The sequence below is a fragment of the Carassius carassius genome, chromosome 23, assembly GCF_963082965.1.
Source record: "Carassius carassius chromosome 23, fCarCar2.1, whole genome shotgun sequence".
NCBI lineage: Eukaryota > Metazoa > Chordata > Actinopteri > Cypriniformes > Cyprinidae > Carassius > Carassius carassius.
In genome coordinates this window covers 2,095,605-2,109,871 of record NC_081777.1, presented here as the reverse complement: position 1 = coordinate 2,109,871, position 14,267 = coordinate 2,095,605, and the positions used below count along the sequence as shown (strand labels likewise).

The following is a 14,267-nucleotide window of genomic DNA, read 5'->3' as shown; positions in this document are numbered from 1 at the left end:
GTAGTAGACACTAGCTTGAGATCAAATGAGGCGAGCAGAGTTTTGAAGTCAGCAGCCTGGGGTTTATCTAGGTGGATGTTGAAGTCACCAAGCAGTACCAGAGGAGTACCATCTTCAGGAAAGTTTGATAGCAGCACATCCAACTCCTCCAAGAAGTTTCCCAATTGACCTGGGGGACGATAAATGACCACAAAATGGATTTTAACAGGGTGGGTTACAGTAATGGCATGTGATTCAAATGAACCAGTACCTGTAGGTGATGGCTGAAGATCAAATTTCCATTCTTTTGATATAAGGAGACCTGTTCCTCCACCCCTCCCAGTGGTACGAGGAGTGTGGGAACAAGTGAAATTAGTGGAGAGGGCTGCAGGGGTGGCAGTATCTTCAGGTTTGATCCAAGTCTCTGTCAGTGCCATGAGGTTGAGACCGGAATGAGTAGCAAGAGAAGAAATGAAGTCTGCTTTGTTAACTGCAGACTGGCAGTTCCAGAGACCAACTGGAATAGAGAGCGTAGTAGTAGAGGTCAGAGGGACAGGCCGTAGGTTTGTCAGACAGGCCTTCCTGCGACGTCCGTAGCGTGCTCTCCGAGTGTTAGTAGTGATAGTAGAGATCTGAAAGCACATAGTGACTACAGGTGTAAGATATTTGAGAACACGGTATACAAAAAGTAAAGAAAGGGGGGGGAAGCAATACTCAAGTGCCCTGTCGGTGTCCTTGCTCGGTGGAGTCGTGCAGGTAGAGTCGATTGTCTTTACACTCGTCCGTCTTCACACGAGGAGGGCTCACATGAGGGCTGCCGCGACCGCTGCCGCGGTGAAACTTAGCGCTTTTGTATTAGCCTGATTACCTGTGATTGAAGTCAGCTGGCCACGCCTCACTATTTAGCAGATCGAAACCAGGCAGTCCCGCGATAGGCAAACGCAAAACCAAGCGCCACTGTCAGCACGTATTAACCAGGGTAAGACACACACAATTTAAACCAAAAAACTTTCCTAGCAATGACGATCCCACACTAGTCTGAAGAGAAAACAAGGCAAAACACTCACAAGCTGCTGTCCTTCTCTGTAGCTCGACTGTTTCTTCTATTCTAATTACATGGCCAGCACCTGTATATATAGAGACCAAACTTGGTGTGTGTTTTAACCTGTTAACTGTCACAAAGACATTTATGATGTAGGTTTTGAGGTGCACTCTTGACATAAATTAATCTATTACTTTTCCTACATAATTTTTAACAAAAAAAGATTGGTAAAATATCTATTTAGGAGTCTTAAACCTTTCAAACGATACATAATCATGATTAGATTAGGATTTAATTGTAATATAGTGAAGTAAACGTAGGCGTCCCACAAAACTGGTCTCTTTAGATTAGGTGTGTCAAGTCGAGTCGAATGATATCCTATTTTTTCTGTGTCAGCCATATTAGTCGTCGGCCATTTTGAATTATGTTTTAAAATGCTGTATTTTTCTTACATATTAGCGTATTGATATGCAAATAATTACAAAAATCTTCGGCTCCATGCCCTGATGGTACTCAAAAAGTTTGAGGGCAGCACCACCTTGTGGTCAAAAGTTATAATTAAATATAAAAAAATGCTAATAACTTCTGCTTACATTAGCCTATTGTAATATAAGTGATGTTGATAGATTCCATGGATCATACCGACAACATCGATACCAATTTTGCCATAATTGACTGAGCTTCCTATCCGCCATTTTGATTCATGTTAAAAACCTACTTTTTTGAACTCCTCCTAGAACGTTTTCCACCAAATTTGGCTCAGATCATCTCATGGCTCAAATTTGATGGAAAGATGCCAAAATGCATCTGAGGCTGTATCTCTGTATTCTTTTGACATGTTTGCACCAAACTTTGTGTGTGCCATTGTCACCTCACACAGATCACACCAAAATGATTTGATTACAGCGCCACTTGTTTGGTCATAAGTGGTAAGCCATTTACTAGTGGTTGTATTTATGATTTTTCAGCTTTTTCAACTACAATCATCCTAAAACTGCTTTAATTGCTCATTGTTGCATTTGGTGTGATTCTCCATGCCATATATATATATATATATATATATATATATATATATATATATAAAATATTACATATTTCTTAACATTTTCTTATTTTAAAATGTTCATTATCACAAACTGTGAATAAATTGTATACATTATAACATTTAATTCATGTTATTTTATATTTTGTGCTTTTTTTAAAAAGTGGATTTTTACTGTCTCACTGAGCTCAAATAATTATTTAACCCAATTCTTTATATATATATATTTTTTTTTCACTGAGTTGTGAAGGCTAAACTTCTGCGGACATTTAACAGCTTTTTAATGGAAAGGTTAGACCTACATCTGCATGTGCGTAGCTCTGGGTGCAGTGCATGATGGGTATCAGTCTAGATTTCTGTGCAGACAGTGAAGGGAAAGTCCCAGGCAGAAAGGGGGAACTCCACTCAATAGCCAACAGGCAAGAGACGATCATAAAAATGACTTTCCTGAGGACTTTATCTGAGCCTGTGGTGACCCTGGGAGCTCTCGCAATGATCATTTCTGCGTGAAAACCTCGGTACGAAAACCAGTTAGAGATAATGGGATATTTCCGTAAAAAATAAAATAAAACAATAAGACAGTTTAGAATATTAAATATAAACACTCAATAAACACTATGTTTCAGGTAAAAATATAAATAGATTTCTATGACTTTTAAATAACATTCTAATCAGAACAAGAAACCTGGATTTTTTTAACATTCTTAAAATATTAAAAACAAACATTCCAATAAAGTTATATTTTTAGGGCGAAAATAAAGTTAGTATAGGATTTAAGACATGTTTTAGTCACCTTTAAATAATGTTCTGATCACAACCAGATAACTGGACATTTAAGAGTTTTAGAAATATTTCAAAACATTTTCTCACAATGTTTTTATAACCTCGATTCATCTGTAACCTGGGAAGTTTCTAAAGTCCATTGACATTATCAAAATAAACTGAATAACTGAATAAAGAAGATAATAGTTATCTCGAGATATGTTTAAAATGCTACACAATTTTTACTTCACGAACAAAGCAACAATAAAATGAAACAAGAAATCGAAACCAGCCCCTTTGCAGCCGAAAGTGAAGCCACTGCTTCAAAATGCATCTCCAGCTTCCCATCAGTCACGTGTTAAACTGAGAACACACAACATGAAACGTGTTTCTCTGAATATCTGTAGGCTCGTCTCGACAGCCCTTTAGAATTAAAGTCTGGAGTTTAATCAACAGCAAGAGCAAACACTGCGCCAGCTGCTCGACGGGGCTTCACTAATCAGGGCTTCGTTAGAGACGTGACACATACATGTGTGTGAAACATCACGCTGTCGTCACCAGATGCATGGGACCTGAAGACATGAATCTGTGACATGTTGATTTGTTTGGGACGTCCAGACATATTCATCCTCAGCTCCTTCCTTCATTCAGGCTTTGTTTAGACTCTTCTCAGATTATGTATGCGGAGACAACAATTTAAACACAGGATACAGCATTTAGCTCATGGAGGTTTATTAGAAGTGACTGTGGGGCTTGCTAACATATAAATATGGCCTGTTACAGGTTTTTCAGATTACAGTCACAAATCTGGGCCTGCTTGTGCTTGGTGTGCCAATGTGAAATATGACGGAGCACTAATAGCATTGTTTGTTTCAATGTTCACCCAGTGATTCTGCTTCTCTCTGTCCCTCCCGTACCATAATGAAATGGACTTTTCCAGAGAGATCTATCAACAATGACTTTACTATACATTAGCATGGTTGCTAAAATATAAAATTACATATTTAATTATTAAAAAATACTTTTGCCTGGAATAAAATAAAACAAAATAAAATATTAAATTAAATTAAATTAAATTAAATTAAATTAAATTAAATTAAATTAAATTAAATTAAATTAAATTAAATTAAATTAAAAGTATGATTTTACTGTACATTAGAATATGCGCTTCAGGCTTTGAACTTACCAACAGAAGACACAAAGTGTACACACAAAGTCTGACAGAAGTGACCGCGGTCCCTGTATTTGAACGATTATTTGAGAAGCTGCTCTGCCCTGTACCGAAAATTGACCCGGTACGATATTTGTGTAATTTTAGCATTAGGAATCATTTGCATGTTTATCAGAAGCCATCATTCTCCTTTAGTATGGCCTCTGGCATCTGCATCGCACATTGACTCTGATAAACTGCCCTATAACGACACACTGAGGCATTGTGGGTAATAAGCAGCCACGCTATGCTGATTTGAACCTCTCTGTTGTGTGTGTGTTAGTCTAAAGGAATGCACACACACTGATGTTTGTTGATACTGCTTTAGCATCAGCAGGGGTTTCACATGATTGCTGGCATCATCACAGAAACCAGAGCAGAATTTAAATATATACACATCAATTATATATATATATATATATTATTAAACTTGTTAATCAAACAAACATTATCAGTGTATGCTTTACTAAAACAAAACTATATTTCACTCTTTTTACTTAACTTTCACATTTTATTTAATGTGTTACTTGCTGGCTTTTTTGTAATAATTTGAAAAATTTACTAGAAATGTCTTGTTAGTATGAATTAACACATAATACAAAAATATTTAAACTCATACACGGCGATGTTTTAATTATTACTTTAATTAATTACTACATTTTAATTATTTTAATTAAATAATTTTATTGGGCAATGTTTTACAAGAATATACCATCTAAGTCTGTCTACCTCAAAAGTTAATTTTTAATTTAGTGTTATGTGCAGGTTCTTAGTAATTAATTATGAAATGTACAATTTCTAAGAGAAAAAAAGAAAAGTTTTTTATATAATTTTCTTCAGTGTATTGTAATATGAATATATTCAGTTATATAGTAAATATTAATACAAGGAAGAGTCTAATGTGTTTCCTCTGGAAAAGCAAGAAAGTTCAAAAATAAAAAATAAATAAATAAATAAATAAATAGATAAATTATTATGGAACATAAAATTGAATGGAATTAAATATTTTATTAGAAATAAATTATGGAATTTATTAATAGCCATTTTATCTAGAAAACCTGAAGAATTGGAGTATTTTTCTAAGTTAGTGCTGATTCTAGAGCGCTTGGCTGTAAAGTCTCAGAGTTTAGCAGTGACATCACGTGGAGACACGAGTCATTACGGCTTCGTTAATTAGCATAAACGTCTCAGGCTACGCATAATCAATGCATTTGTAAACATTTGACACTAGATAAACATTCTCTCCAGAATAGTGAGATTATGAGTAATGCACAATATGATTGGGAGTATGCTTGAGTTAACTTCCATTACACTCAGCCCCAAAGACCTGCGGGAGAAACCTTTCAATATGTGACATTATGAAAATAATCACAGCAGTGTGCGGCAAAGGGAAAAAAGAGTTGGTAAAAAATAAATAAATAAATAAAAATGTTTCTGGCTTAATAAAAAGTCATTTCCACAAGCCTTGAAGAAAAATACTTTATTTCCTTATAAATCCACATAGAGTACCTATGAAAGCATAAAATTCCATCCCAATTTTTTTTTTATTATTATTATTTCCTGCTTGGAATCAAACGATTAGAATCAGAGATGGCTGAAGGTGTACCTCACATACAAATACGTCCACAGTCATAATTAGAGGGGAAAAAAAGAGCAGTGTTTATTTGAGCGGGCCGGCTGTCGAAGAGTGTTTAGCACAGCCTGCGCTGCTTTCACACAGTCTGCTGTCAGATACTGAGTCCTCAAGAGCGTCTTCCCCTCAGTCCTCGCTGATACGGGAGATGGGGAAAGTTTTAGTGTGTTGTGATAATCAATGTCTCTGCTGTTCCAGATCCCAAGAACACACTCGCCATGTTTGTTAATCAGCTGAAGATCGATCCGTGCGGTCGTTTCCCAATAAAGAGAGAGAAAGAGAGCGATTCATTAGCCAAGACCATACAGAGGAATCCATAATGAAGTGATCCAGAAGACCCACAAAACTTAACTCGATACTGACTCGTCAATGTTTGATCGAACTATGATAAGTCTGTATCCACACGAGCCTTCGGGAGAGTGTTAAATCCACAGGGTTTAGTCATTTTGCACTGCTTCATCTGTTTAACACTGATATTTTGTCATAGTATTTCCCACAAAAAACATTTAGAGAGTGTTACCCTCTCTCTTCCCACTGAATGGTTTAATGCTCCTTGTCTCTCGAGGGAAATGACCTCTGGTTTAAAATAGAAAACATTGCTCATATGCACCGAAGAGGCACATGATATCCAGGGTCTGGGAATAGTTTTGCATAAAGAATTGAACGCAGAGAGTCTGTCGTGTTTGCCGTCCGACCACAGCTTGTCCTACTAATAGATTGGATCCAGTCCCATTTAATAAAAGGCTTCCAGATTGTGAGTTTGCCTTGAAAAACAACAGAGGCATGAGATCAGATTCAGCAGCAAACACATTTAATCATCAAATGCAAAGGACAAAAATCAAGAGGAAAGACAGTGGACAACTGCAGAAGATGTTCCACCTCTGATAAAGTGACCTTTACACATTTTTACGCACATCCTTCTCGATAATATGCTCTAATGCACCACAGACAGCTACAGATCATCCATCGTGCTAAATTCAAGAGCTTTAATTTATAAAAATAAGAGTTTGGTCAAAAAATGTAATGAAATGGAATTAAAAAATATTGCAAAAAAGATTTTCAATTAAATTCAATTTATTAAAAAAAAAAGTTAAATAAATAAATATTTTAATTAGTACATTTCAATTGGATAAAAAAAAATTAAAAAAACAAATATGTATGTAAAAAAAGTTAAACTAAAATAAATAACTAAACTAACTAGATAGATAGCTAAATTAATAAATTACAAAGGATAATAATAATAATAATAATAAATGTCTATCAAACACTAGATAATGGTGCTATGATGACAGGGACATAGACAGGGACATGATGACAAGTTTGGTCATAGCTTGGTCAAATGCAATACAAGCCAGTTTAAGAGTGAATGAATGAATGAGTGAATGAATGATTGAAAGAAAGAAAGAATATAAAACATCTGTTGAATGCATCAATGTAAAGGTAAACTAATGTAAACAAATGCATCATGTAAAATAAATGATGCAACTTTGTGATGCAATTGTAGCCCAGCTTTGTGCAGCACGCATACAAGTAACCAGTGCCATCTCAACACACATCATTACATCCGTATCAGAGGACACATGAACACTTTCCTCACAACATCAGCTGAGTTTGGATAAACAGACAGCGCTGGTGACTATACATAGCACGTGCTAATTGGACAATTAACGACTTCATTATCGCCAACCATCATCAGTTTACTGAGACTTTCCTCCCAGATTTAATGCCAGACGATAAAGGCTTCAGCAGCAGCAAGGACAAGGCCTGATACGCTGCGGCTAGTTATCTGCAGAGAGCCGCTAATGCTAGGCCTTATTCAGATGGCTATTTTTAGCACACCATGTCCTGCTGCAGTCTGGAGGGATTCTGGCTCCAAACGGCTGTCGAAGAGCGGTCGCGGCACATTTCTATGGTGCACAACAAACAGTAATTACCTTCTACTAGGGTTCTGCTGGTATTCCACAACATCCCACCCCACAGTTTAGCCCATTTGTCTCAATATGTGAGAAGCTAGGCCTTTACCCTTTTATCTCAATCTCTAAACCCCATCACAATACTCATATCTGGCCTCTTTTCCCCCATCATAACACCTTTCCCTGTCTCTGTAGCTCTGTGCCAGGCCTTGTGTCTCTATCCCCGCATCCTAATCTCTCCCATTTCACCTTGAGCTGAAAGAAATGTAAATCCATCTGGAGCTAATAGAAGAAAGAGCTCTAATTGTGCACTAATTTTAGAAACAGGCCCTGCATCTGAATCCACTGTGGCTCATTAAAACACTAGATCATGAATCAGCAGTCGGCTGAGCTTCAGGCAGGGTTTGAAATCAGCATCCACAAACCTGGGGTTCATTTCGGGTGGTGGGTGAAACATAGCTGTGATGGGTAACATATATAAACTCACGAGCCAGTTTAATGGGTTATGATTCATAAATGATGTTCTCCAACCAGGAGCCGTCAACACTAGCAAAAAATAAATAAATGAAATAAATAATTGAATGACTGATTGAAACTAACAAACAAACAAAATAAATAAATACATAAATTAAATAAATAAAAAGGTGTTTTTTTTATTCTTTACAAAAAAGGGATTAGTATTAGACTAACAAGTATACTAACATTTTGTTTTTTGTAAAATAATTATTTTAAATATTATAAAATATTTCTATATAATTAATATTGTTTTTAAAATCAAAATATTTGTGAATGGAGAAATTATATTAATCAGTTTAAAAAAATCACACAAGTTGGACACAACTAAAACAATCTTTGACAGTTCATCCAAAACACAAGTACATCTAATTGATTTCACTGCTTTAAAATTTAGACATTATTTTAAATCAATCAATCAATCAATCAATCAATCAATCAATCAATCAATCAATCAATCGATCAACAATAGCCAAATAAATGAATAAGTAAAATAAAAATAACTCTAGTCACAGGCAAATAAGGCGAAACATCAAACAGCTCCACACTGTACGATTTAGAGGTGCTGACAGGAGCTTTGGGGCATTTCAAAATCGAGCTCTGGAATAAAAGATGGACATTTTTCCAGGTCAGAAAACATGATTTAACTCAGAGGTCTTCTGCTTGATCAGACACCAACTCTTTGTTCAGCTAATTGTACAGGCAGAACATGGTGTCTACAGAAGCCTTTTGAAGTAGCTCCTGACAGTGACCCTGACAGACACCTCTGCCCTTCAGCAGCAGATTTCTGTCCACTGGAGGCACTGTTTCCCACCAAACAGCTTCAACCTGTGCTTTCATCCTGGCCCATTCAGGGCTCCTCTGAGGCTTCTCAATGGAAGGCAACTGATGGCTCTCCCCTGGTTATGTTTAATGGCCTCCACTCTCGGATCCGAGAGTCGAGGTGGTCTACAGCTGGATATTATCCACACTGCTTTAAGCACCAGGAACCTGGCCAACCTAGATTGTGCCTCCAAGGGCATTCAGGCTTTGACTGGAATACAAAATGACACCTCTATCGCTGTTGGATGGTTTAGAAAGAAGGAAAATAGCAGGAAGTTTGACTGAAAATGTTATTTTTTGCTGATATGAGCTGGGGAATGTTGTGTTGTGGATGCTGGTGTGCTGATGTTCTCTGCTTCTTACTCAACGTTTATAGCTTGACAAAATAGTTGTTCTGGCTGACCAACATAGAGATGCATGATAGCATAGTATCGGTTATCGGCCAGTATTGGATATGTTAAAATTATCGGTATTAATCGATAATAGTTTTTTAAATTTTAATTTTACAAATTGTTACATTTAGGTTTTTCATCATGTTATCACTGCTAAATGTAACCTTCAGCAATTCTTCAAAAGCAAATCTATTTTCGGTAGCTCAAACATTAGATTAGGTCTTGGATTGATTCCTGGGGAATGCATTAATTGGTCAAATGTAAATATTGAATGCAGTGGAAGTAGCTTGGATAAAGACGTTTACCAAACACATATATGTGTCTTTATTTTGTCCTTTTTTTCATCCAGCAATTTATAAAGTTGCCATGCTTAAATTCACTTGTAGCATCTTTATTCTACAACAGAATCTGAACGGTCTTCAAAGTTTCCATAAGCGATTCTGTTATTTCTCTGTTTATCTCTGTGAAGATAATGTGTCGATATTGTGTCGTGACACAATCATTATTGTTTAAAGCACCACATGTATGTGATATTGGCAAAAAAATTGTTGTCTTCATATTTTTGGGGGATTTTTGTTGATAACATCTCATGGATAAATAAATATGATACTAAAACCACCAATGCTAGCCTGACTTTATGGATCATAGAATCATTGGCTCAAATGATTCATTCACATTCAGATTTATTCAGAAATGACACACTGCAGTGTTGAAATGTAAAAATGTTCACTTCCGGCTTTGTTTACTTTTGTGATATTACTTAACTAGGCTGTATAATATCTTATACATACAAAAACACAAACCCACACAGTTATAATGTTTGCTTTCATGATGAATTATGGAGACGTTTTAACTGCTTTTGGTCTCTCCAGATGGGTTTTCATGTGTTTTTTGCAAAGTGAGTGAAATATTCGATAATATTAGCTTGTTAATTGTTAAAACAACAATTATGTTATTAAAACAATCAGCATATTAGATTGATTTATGTGTAATCCTCAGCCATTTAATGCATGATGCCCAGTTTCTCCAAGTCGGCAAACGTATGATGCCTAGAGCAAGTTGTGTATAGTATTCCAGCATTAAAGTGATAGCTCACCCCGAAAATGAAACATCTGTCATTATTTTCTTACCGTCCAAACCTCTATTAATTGCTTTTTCTGTTGAACAGGCACACACACACAAAAACATGTATTTTAAAGAATGGTGAATGTGAGGTTGACGGTAGCTATTGACTTCCATAGTATTCATTAATTTTTATTTTTTCAAAAGAAAATCCTACAGGTTTGAAATGGCATAAGGGTGAGTAAATGACAGAAATTTCATTTAATTTGTGTGAACTACTCTTTTAAATCTCTCCAGGACTCATAAAACTGTGTTGAAGTGGTAATTTAAACACAACCCTGCAAAATACCAATATTTAGACACATGACCCACACCTTGCAAAGGAAAACAGTAATATGTGCTATTTCATACTTAGCAGGGATATTCATAACACGCACATGAGTCTAATGTACTAAAATGTGCAAACCGTAGGATCTCTCTCATTTTCGTTGTAAACATCCAAACCAGGCATTATAGCATTTCTATTTGACTCTTTTGTAATTCAAATGCATTCCATTGAACGAAACAACTGTCAGGCTATCAATTTAAATAGCGATCTCAAGTGCGCCGTACCGGTGGGGAAATCTTTTTAGGCCTGTTACCCCGACACAGACAGACAGCAGAGCCGCTATGCCTGTAATTTATCCATTAAAGCAGGTCTAATTAACAGAGCTGGAACATCTCTGCATCAGCAGCACTGTAGCGTGGGGAGATTCTATCACGCTGGCAACCCGCTACCTAGCAACAAACCTTAAAGGCATAGTTCACCCCAAAATTTTTATTCTGTCATTAATTACTCACCCTCTCATTGTTCCAAATCCATAAGACCTTTGTTCTTCTTCGAAACACAAATTAAGATATTTTGGACAGCAACACAACTGAAATGTTCCCAGGTCAAGAAACGTAGCAAGGACACTGAATAAATATTCCATGTGACATCAGTGGCTCAACTGATGTCTATTTTTTTGTGCGCAGTAAAACAAAAATTATGATTTTATTCAACAATCCTGTCTGCAAAGTCGTGAAGAAGAATTGTTGAATAAAGTCATATTTTTTGTTTTCACTGCTCACATGAAATACTCATGTAGCTATTCTCAACACATGGATTATTTCTTCAATGTCCTTGCTATGTTTCTTGACCTGGGAACATTTCTGTTGTGTTACTGTCTATAGAGGGTCAGAGAGCTTTCGGATTTCATCAGAAATATCTTAATGTGTGTTCCGAAGATGAACGAAGGTCTCACGGGTTTAAGACGATGTGAGGGTGAGTCATTAATGACAGAATTACATTTCTGATTGAAGTATCCCTTTAACAGATTAAAGGCATCCTCACCTCGGACAGGAGAAAACCCTCGGTAAGGCCGCAGGAACAGAAAAGAAACAGAAGGGGTTGAGGTGAATGGGAAGGGAGGCGGGATCGAACCCTGTGTTATTGCGATATGGAGTCGTCCTCTTTGAACGATTTCCCATATTCCGGGTTCAAGTCCACCACCGTGGTCCCTTTAAGCGCTCCGTAACCCCCCTCCATGCCATGGGACCCTTCTTGTCTGTCGGACCCGAGCGGGACTGAGGGCTTGCTGGAGGATCCCGAGGACGAGGATGAGCGAGGCGGAGGACCCGATGCTGCACCCTGCTGGCCACCGTTGGTCTGAGAACAAACGTTACTGACGCGAGCTGCCTTCTGCTTGTAGTGCTGGCTGTGAAGCTTGTACTTCATCAGCAGGATGAAGATGAAGACGAGGACCGACGCCACGATGATCCCGCCGATGACGATGATCATGGTGCCGCCGAGGAACTGGTCGTGGATGGAGCGGCAGTGACGAAACTCTCGCTCCGTGGCGAAGGAGACGCAGCCCACCAGTCGTGTCGCGGTCAGAGCCGTGATGCCGTCATCATAGACGGCCAGGACACAGAGCTCGTAGTCTCGCGATGAAGCCAGATCGCTCAGTAGAAACAACTTATGGGAGGCGGGAATCATTCTGAGAGGGAGAGAGAGAGAGAGAATCAGACCCTTGAGCATTTTTGAAAGAAGTATTTTCTACTGCATTTATTTGATTAAAAAAAAACAGCAGTATTGTGAAACATTATTTCAATTAAAAAAAAAACTGTTTTCTATGTTACCTTATGCTCAACAAGGCTGCATTTATTTAATTAAAATATACAGGAAAACAAGTTATTGTAAACAATATCATTACAATCTAAATAACTGTTTTATACTTGAATTTATTTTAAAATGTAATTTGTATTTTATGCTCACTAAGACTGCATTTATTTGATAAAAAAATGGATAAAACCAGCAATATTGTAAAAAATTATTTGTGACATATTGTAAAATGTAGGCTAATTTATAAATGCAATTTTCAGCATCATTCCTCCAGTCTTCAGTGTCACATGATCTTCAGAAATCATTCTAATATACTGATTTAGTGTTCAAGAATCATTTCTGATTTTTTTTTTTCACCAGTTTTCCTGGCCAACATTTTTTTTTTTGGAAGCTGTGAAACAGTACAATTAATTAATTTACTTTTTTTTTTTTTTTTTGAAGGAAATTAACATTAATTCAGCAAGAACAAAATAAATGTATCAAAAGTGAGAGTAGAGTTATTTATAATGTTACAAAAGATTTCTATTCATCAAAAGAATCCCGAGAGAAAAAAAGAGAGAGGGAGAAAAAAAGTATCATTCACCATCTTTTAGCAATAAATCCATCATATTTTCATGATTTCTGAAGATCATGTGACACTGAAGACTGGAGGAATGATGCTGAAAATACAGCGGAGCATCACAGAAATACATTACACTTTAACAGAGATTCACACATAAAATAGCCATCATAATAATATTTAACAATATTTCAGTTTTTATTGTGTTTTCATCAAAAAACTTCAGCCTTGTTTTACTGTATTTTTCATTAAATAAATACAGCCTTGATGAGCATAATAGACTTAAAGGTGCCATGTGCAAAAATTGAGGTAAAAATATCCAAAAAATGACCTACACGCATCAAAAGAATGAGAAGAAATAAGGGCGATGATGTCATAAAAAAAATGTCAAGTTATAGTGCTGCAGAGATATCAACCTTAATTAGCATTAGCATTACTAGCCCCGGCCCGACAGGTGTCGTAATACCAGTTTCGGCCATGGGAGGCGGTATGCGGGCAACATAACCACCAGCCAACCTGCAATACACGAATAACTCGCACGGCTTGTGTGCGTACTTGATACCTGATGTCAATCGTGTGGAAAGTACAGCCCACTACTTCAGTTCAGGGAAGAGAGTGGAAGGATAACTTAAGCCCTTGGCAAGAGACCACCACCCGCTACATGGAAACAACCGCGCTCGGAATCACAAATCAAATCCGATAAGAAAAGGAGCCGAACTATAGTAAACATCGGCACTGCTTTCAATCGCTGGAGACAACTGATGGACCTGAAAGAAATGAGGTTCAACACCAAACTTGCAACATTTCTTTTGGATTGGTGAGTTAGATGCTGTTAGTATTTCGCTAGAAGTTTGTTTTATATGTTTGTGTATTTTTTTTCGGGAAGTTATAACATAGAAATGTATCGAAGGCTGTTCTATAAATGTGCTAATGTTAGCGATGGCTAACCGTAGCTGCATTTGATAATTAGCTAGCTATAACTTACCCATTTTTTTACATCATAAGTAACCTGCTCTGTCTAGTCTGTTGGTCTCCGTGTCCTCTTTGCTTCGTGGTTTTTCTGTACGTGAGAAAATTGATGTGTTGCATGAAAGCGTGTGAAAAGAGTCAATTGCGTGTGTCTCACGGTGAATGCTTGAGAGTTGGCAGCTCTGGTTACGTTGGTTGGTGCTAGCTTGGTCAACATCAGCTGTCT

At 37.0% G+C, this 14,267-nt stretch overlaps 1 protein-coding gene across 2 annotated transcripts in view; it reads right to left on the bottom strand.

The window, feature by feature from the left end:
* Window positions 1–5,737: 5,737 nt before the first annotated feature.
* LOC132101202 (leucine-rich repeat and fibronectin type III domain-containing protein 1-like protein) overlaps window positions 5,738–14,267 on the bottom strand; it is a 156,235-nt gene continuing 147,705 nt past the window's right edge. For both annotated transcript variants that reach the window (XM_059505937.1, XM_059505938.1), the window contains exons 4-5: window positions 11,743–12,388; window positions 5,738–6,432 (exon numbers count right to left, since the gene is read on the bottom strand). In XM_059505937.1, the coding sequence (XP_059361920.1) occupies window positions 11,839–12,388 (550 nt within the window). In that variant the 3' untranslated portion in view covers window positions 5,738–6,432; window positions 11,743–11,838. The remainder of the gene's footprint in view (window positions 6,433–11,742; window positions 12,389–14,267) is intronic.